At 30.9% G+C, this 7,446-nt stretch overlaps 1 protein-coding gene across 1 annotated transcript; it reads left to right on the top strand.

Annotated features, from left to right (window-relative positions):
- Positions 1-4,440: 4,440 nt before the first annotated feature.
- BDBG_17061 (uncharacterized protein) lies at positions 4,441-5,318 on the top strand (the record flags this gene model as incomplete). The annotated part of the gene is made up of 2 exons (XM_031724867.1): positions 4,441-4,739; positions 4,836-5,318. The coding sequence occupies exons 1-2, from the start codon at positions 4,479-4,481 to the stop codon at positions 5,316-5,318; spliced, it is 744 nt and encodes a 247-aa protein (XP_031578332.1). The 5' UTR covers positions 4,441-4,478.
- Between the last annotated feature and the right edge of the window lie 2,128 nt (positions 5,319-7,446).

The following is a 7,446-nucleotide window of genomic DNA, read 5'->3' as shown; positions in this document are numbered from 1 at the left end:
AACTGATTGACAGTATATGTGCTGTATATGATATAAAGAAATAGATGAGTTTTTCTACTGACTATGTAGATCTTTCTTTATTCATCTTCATTCAAATCAAACAGATAATAAGTGAGTTTCTTATATATTGATTTAAGATGTGAAAAATGTAGTTAATAAGTGACTTGTAGATCTTTCATTATATTCTGTTCTATATATGAAATTCCCTGTAAAAGTGATGTATTTTAGAGACAAAGTTAACAGTAGTGATAGGATTTTTTGAAAAGATTTTCTTCTCTATAAAACATTTTTCTTTTCTCTCTCTCAATTGCAACAGTGAGTGCATGAGAGTATTATTCTTGAAGAATAATAAAGAGCTTATTCTGATGTTTTCTAGTAAATAAATATCTTCATGATGTGACTGTGATCTCTGTGACTGTTAAGAAAGCTTGATTGAAAGCAGAGACAGTGATGTCAATGAACCGCGGGAGCACTGCTCTCATTGTCATATCTTCTTCTTCTTCTTCTCCTCCTGCTTCTCTTGCAGCTGCAGTGATAGTTGTCATACCTTGCAGTGAGATGTTGTTCTTTCTGTCAGTCAATTCATTCATATCTGATTCTTTCTCTGCTCTCTCTGCTGCCATTGCAACACTGCTTCTCTTCTCAGTCAACACAGTGATGTATGACTCTGTGTGATCATTCAGAGAGAAACTCAGAAAGAGCTTGATTCTGAGAACAGTGACTCTGAGAAGCTCAATCTGTAGTTCTTCTCTCACAGCACATCTGAGCCCTGCTTGAGATGCTGCTGAGTTGAGTCTGCAGAATTCTGTGATTTCTTCATCTTCTCTCTGTGAGAAGACTTCAGTGCAGTCTCTGACTGATACTGCTACTTATCTGCACTACACTAAGCAGCTGAAGAAGAAGAGAATCTTATACATCTGCTTCTTCTCTCACTTCTGTTATTTCTGTTATATCTGTAACAACAACTTCTATCTCTCTGTAACTTTAAGTATTATCTACTTTACAAGAAGATGTTATATTAACTCTGATAAGAAGCTCAGATACTCAAGCAGTACAGAGTGAGAGTCTCAGAGCTTCAAGTGTTGATGAATTCTGTCAAGACTGAGAAGATTTCTCTTACTTATCTGTAAAAGAAGATGAAAGTGTGAATCTCTGAGATGAAAAAACATCTCAGAATGACTGATTTTAAGAAGAAATCAGCTGATACTGCTGTTAAAAGTATTATAGAGATTAATCACTGATTGAAGAGAATCTCACTTCAATTGAAGTAGATGACTGAGATGCTTTATAAATTAATAAGTTAATACTTTAAGCATCTCTTATACTCTTCTATAGCATGCTTCTCTATAATACTGCAGCACTAACTTCTTAGCAGATAAAGATATCAGTGTCAGAGACTTCAACAGTGAAGAATGAGTTTGATAAGAGTGTGATTATTGATAAGTAGACTCTGAGATTCTCTCTTTTTACTTTTTCAGCAGGCTGTAGTCTTATTAGAATAGCAGTAGCCTGTGAGTTAATAATATTAATCTTTTTTATTAATTTCAAATATTTCTTTCTTTTCTTATTAACTGCTTCAGGAATTTTACACTTGTGTAGTCTTATTAAACTTCTAAAAAACTCTTTGAGAGAAAATAGAAGAAGAGTGCTACAGAGCTTATAAGACATCAGCTCACTACTGTGAGATTATCTCTAAAAAATTCTTTAAGAAAAAATGAGAAGTCTTAAGCAGTATTTCTTATTCAACATCTCTGATATGTAACAGAGCAGTCTCTACTAGCTGTCTTATAACTTGTAATCTCTTTCTCAGTATTTTTCAAATACTTAAGCAGTTCTTATAAATTCTCTGATAATGAATAATCTTTTCATTTTATAAGATATTGAAGCTTACTGTAATATATTCACTTATTTAATATTTTCTTCATAAGATATTCAGTATCATTCTCAATCTCAATATCATCTAGCTGAGATGACTTCATCTCAGAGTATTACTTATAAAGCTTTAAATAGAAAATGTGAAAAACAGAATGAATTGATTTCAATTCTATAAATAATTTCAACTCATATATCTGCTTACTTATTACTCTTATTACTGAGAAAGATTCTAGTCATCACTCACTGAGCTTCTTACACAGTCTCATTATCTTGATATTCTTTGCTAAAAGTAGTACTTGATTCTCTATTAAGAACTTTATTGAAAGATGTTTTTAATTATAGTATTTCATTTACTGCTTCTAAGTACAGTGAATGCTTTTTATCATCTTCTCATGAATTTTATTCAAAAGTTTCAATCTTGCTTTTACTTCTAATACTAAGAGATACTCTGTTCTCTGTATCTATTTAATATTCTGACTGTCTATTTCTCTCTTTGAAATATTGTCTGCAATGTCACTGAGTAATAAAGAATTATATTCATAATAAGTATAGAAAGAAGATATCTTTAAGATTGCATTCTTTACATTGTTATATATAAATTCAGTGATTAGAAGATATTTAAGTCAATCATTCTAATAATATCAATAGAACACTTAAAGATGCTGTTCTAGTATCTGATTCTGATATTCAGTCTGATCATCTATCTGCAGATGAAATGTGATACTGAGAAGATATCTTATCATAAGATAATAGTAAAAAGCTGATCAGTATTTGCTGATGAAGAGAGATTCTTAATCTGTTATCAATGATTTCAGAGCACTGTAATTATAAATAATGATATCTAAAAACAGATCAGTTAATTCAGAGGCTTTAATCTTTTTATAAATAGAAATATATCTGATCATCTTTATAAAGCAGTTAACAATGATCAAAATTGAGTCATATTCTTTGACTCTTATTGACTTCAGCAGGTCAACTATGAAATTTATTAATAGATTCTATTATAAGTTCTTTGAAATAGACAGTGATATTAACTTACTGTATTACTTATACTGCAGAATCTTTATTCTTTAACAGACATTATAAGTCTTAATATACTCTTTAACATCTGCTCAGAGCTTGTCTCAAATGTATTTATATTTTAGAAGCTTCTTAGTCTTCTCTAATCTAAAGTGCTCTGTATGAAGATTATTATAATAAATTCTCAATAACTTCTAATGCATCATTCTATTATAAGAGATAAAGACTGAATCATTCAGCAGTAGAAGTTCACATTCTTCTAGTTATCAGTGACTTGATTTCTTAGTAACACTGTCTCACTCAGAGTCTGTCTCTTTCAAGTTTAAATCAGATTCTTTCTTCTTCAACTTCTGAATTCAAGCTGCAGTAGAGATGTTCTTCTTCTGTAACTTATCAATAAATTTCAAAAGTAGTCAGATTAAAAGATTGTAGACTATTTCATTCTTTGTCAATTCAATAATTGTAAAATATAATATAAGAAGCTCATAATCTTCAGTGTCAGTTCTCTGCAGAGATCTGGATTTTCTTTCATCTTCTATACTGAGTCACATAGCTGTCTTACTGACACTGTTTCTGAGCTTCAGAGAATCTCAACTCTCTGCAGTCAGCTTCTTCTGCAGTGATGACAGAGATTCTTTTATAGAATTCTTCTCTACATTAATAATATTATAATCAGACTGTCTAGACAGTGTATCAGCAGAGTTAAGCTGATCTGAATAGTATCAGATATAGAAATTATACTCTGAAAGCAGCTTCACTTATCTGACTTGATATTCTATCAAGCTCTTTGTTATTAAGAAATAATACAGATTTATATAATCAGTGAGAACTTACACTGAGTACTTACTACTCTGAAGATAATATTATCAGATCTTAAAGAATTCAATAATTACTAACATCTTCTGATTATAAGTATTATATCTTCTCTGTATAAGTGATAACTTCTTGAAGAAGAAGATCACTGATCTTTATTCACAGTGTCTTATAGACTCTATGAAAAAGTCTTCTCTTACAGACAATTCATTATCTATTTTCTCAGAGATAATTATTCTCTAATTCTTTCAATATTGAAAGATCTTCAGTGTTAACTATGAAAAGATTTCACAGATCTCATTTCTGAATATATTAGTCTCACACTGACTGAGTAAGTCAGGATTAAAGTAATTCAGCATTGTGATATCTATAAAAGCTTGTTTCAATTTCACAAATATCTATACAGTGTCTTGAGTGAGAATAAATAATTCTGTTTTTCTATCTTTCACACTTCTCTTTAACAGATCTGTAAGAGAGACAGTAATTCATGAATATGTATAGATGAATCATCTATAGAAATTTATAAATTCTAGAAATATCTGCATCTCACAGTATATCTACAGTATCAGTCAGTTCTCAATGACAGAGACTCAGCTTCTGTTCATTAAAATGTCATTCATCTTAATAATATAATCTAAGAAATCAATCTTCTGTATGTAGAATAAGTATTTTTCAGTATTTATATAGAGTTAATACTGTCTCAAGTACAAAAGAGTTTAATAAATATCTCAATTGAATTAGTCTGACCAACTTTTCATTGAGTAAGAACAATGAGTTCAAAAGTACACTCAGTTGATGTGGAAAAAGATGCTTTCTCAAATGCTATTCCTGAGATTGAAATTCTGAAGAGAAGAAAGAAAGAAGAAATAGAGAAACAACAAGTTCTTGAAATACAGGAACTTGAAAAAGCAAGTAAAATTCTTGGAAAGCAGTGTCTGAGTGAGATGAATGAAGAAGTTCTGTTAATTCTTCATGCTCAGACTAGACAACTACAGAAAGTGATCAAGTTCAAACTTGGAATTTCAAACACAGTTCAAAAAACTTTGAAAATTTCTAATACAATTACTGACTCTTCAGTTTGCTCTTCTTTCTTTTCTACTTCTTCTTCTTCTTCTTCTTTAAATCAGAAGAAAACATATGCTCAAGCAGCTGAATCTGCTGCCTCTAAACCTGCTGCCTCTAAACCTGCTATCTTGAAACCTGCTCAAAATTCTGAGAAAACTGAGAAGAATACTGCTCATACTTCTAGTGATAGAAAAGTGAAGAAAAAAATGCAAAAAGAGAAAAATCTTCAAATCTCCAGAAATAGAAGACTTATTCTCAAAGTCTCAAATCAGGACATATTGCAGAGAAATAAGCTAAACTCAAACCTCATTTTCAGAATTAGAAATGAAATCAATCAGCAGTTCTTTTCTCAGTTAATGACTGATATTGAAGTTCAAAAACCAGTTATAGCTTCAATTGAGCCATTCTTCTTTGGAAACTCCATCATTCTGACTACAATGCCTGAATTCAGTGCTGAATTCCTTATTCAGAATGAGAATCTCTGGAAATCAGCAGTAGAATCTTTGTTAAACACAACAATTCTATCTAAGAGAGATGAAAAGTGAGACAAATTCATTCTTCATGATATTCCAGTTGAAATTTTTGACTGTGAAGAAGAAATGCTACTTCTCAAAAATGAATTAGAAGAATACAACTCTATTCAACTGAGAAAGAAGCCTGTATGACTAAATTCAATTGAGTTCAGACAAAGCAGAAGAAATGCCTCTGTTCTAGTATATACAAAGACAATGAAACAGTCAAAGATCTCTGAAGTAAGAGTAGCAGGTTTGAAAATGAGAGTTCATGAATACAAAGACTCAAGAATGAATCTCAAAGCTCAAACACAGTATTCAAACTGTCAAAGATATGAATACTTTGCAATCTCCTGTTTCAGAGACTCAAAATGTGCATTCTGTGCCAGAGATCACAAAACTAGTGAGCATAAATGTGAAACATGCTCAAAAAGAGGTGAAATATGTCAACACACTCTGCTTAAATGCTCTAATTGCAAAGAAAAACATGCATCTAGCTCAAAAGAATGTATTTTTGCTCCAAGAACTCAAAAGAACTGGAGAAAAGATGAAGCTCAGAGTAAACCTAGAACTGAAGAGAATAGTCAAGCCAGTAAACTCACAACTGCAAGCTCAAAAAGAAGAAACTCTCAACTATCTAAGTCTTCAAACTCCAATTCTCCAGCTAAATGTAAACAGAATTTGAATCCTCAAACTTCTGTTAAGATTAGAGAATTGAGAAATGACTCTGATGATAAACTAGATATAATGCAAGCAGTTGAGATTTCTACTTTTCAGAACAGTTATAATTTACTATCTGATAATAGTGATTAGATTCTACTCTACTCTCTTTTAGTATGAATATACAACAAAAACAACAAAAAAAGTTTAAAAACTCTTCAAAAATCACATTTATTCAAAATAATGTGAATAGAAACTCAAATTGCATTTATTCTTGTCTTCAAATTGCATTTGAACAAAAAGTTGATTTTATACTGCTTCAGAAGCCGAATTTTGATGCTGAGCAAAAATATGTCATTTCTCATTCAAGCTACTACTGCTTTTTACCTCAAAAGTCTGAGATAAAGTCAAGAGTAGTGATCTATGAAAGAAAGAGATCAAGATATCAATTTAATCTAAGATTTGATATCATGTCTGACCCTGATGTTCTGGTGAGTGACATTATAGATAAAGAAAATGAGTTTGATACTATACAGCTCATAAATATCTATAATGAAAAGTCATTGAAGGAATATAACAATATCTGAACAATTGATAGAGGATTTCTGAACATAACTCCATCAAGAAACTCTATAATTGCAGAAGACTTCAATGCACATCATCTCTGATGAAATTCAGAATGCAAGAGAGCAGTGAGAGCTGATAATCTGATTAAATAAACCTTTGAGTATTCAATAGATTTGATTAATAAGTCTGATCAACAAACATTCTTTAGAAAAGGCATGAAACAGAAGTCTATTATAGATCTAACCTTCATGTCATAAAATCTAATGAAAAGAAGACTTGTAAACTGGTTTATTGATTCAAATGAGACATCAGGATCAGGTCATGAGATTATTCAATTTGATATTGAACTGAGTGAAAAACAAATGAGTGAAAATCCTCTTCTCTCTAATCAGTATAACTTTGAAAAAGCTGATTGAAAAGCAGTTGAAGAAAGCATAAAACTGTTAAAATCTGAAAGACAGAATGAGCTATATTGGAATTCTGGTCAAGATATCTCAAATGAAATGCTTGAGAATAGAGTGAAGCTTATTACATCTATTATTCTAACAAGTGTTAGAGATAATATTTCAAAGAGAAAATCTTCTGAGTATTCAAAACCTTGATGGAATGAGAATATCTCATCTAAAAGGAAAGAATTAGCTACTGCTAGAAGAGATTGAAAGAATGATATAATATCTGATGAAGAGTTCAAAGCTGTCAGAAATGAATATTTTTCAGATATTAAAAGAGCTAAAACAGACTGCTGGAATAAATTTCTTAAAGAAGCACAAGGGAAGGAAGTTTTTAAAGCTTTTAACTATACTAAAATAAGAAGTGTAGCAAAACTCCCAGCCTTAGAATATGAGTTTCAGAATGAATCATATACAGCAAACTCTTTTGAGGAAAAATGTCAAGCTTTCATGAGAATTCTCTTTCAGAACTCACCAGATTCAGA

The sequence above is a fragment of the Blastomyces gilchristii genome (assembly GCF_000003855.2).
Source record: "Blastomyces gilchristii SLH14081 genomic scaffold supercont1.8, whole genome shotgun sequence".
Lineage (NCBI taxonomy): Eukaryota > Fungi > Ascomycota > Eurotiomycetes > Onygenales > Ajellomycetaceae > Blastomyces > Blastomyces gilchristii.
The sequence above is the reverse complement of the archived record's forward strand: the minus strand, read 5'-3'. Positions and strand labels throughout refer to the sequence as shown.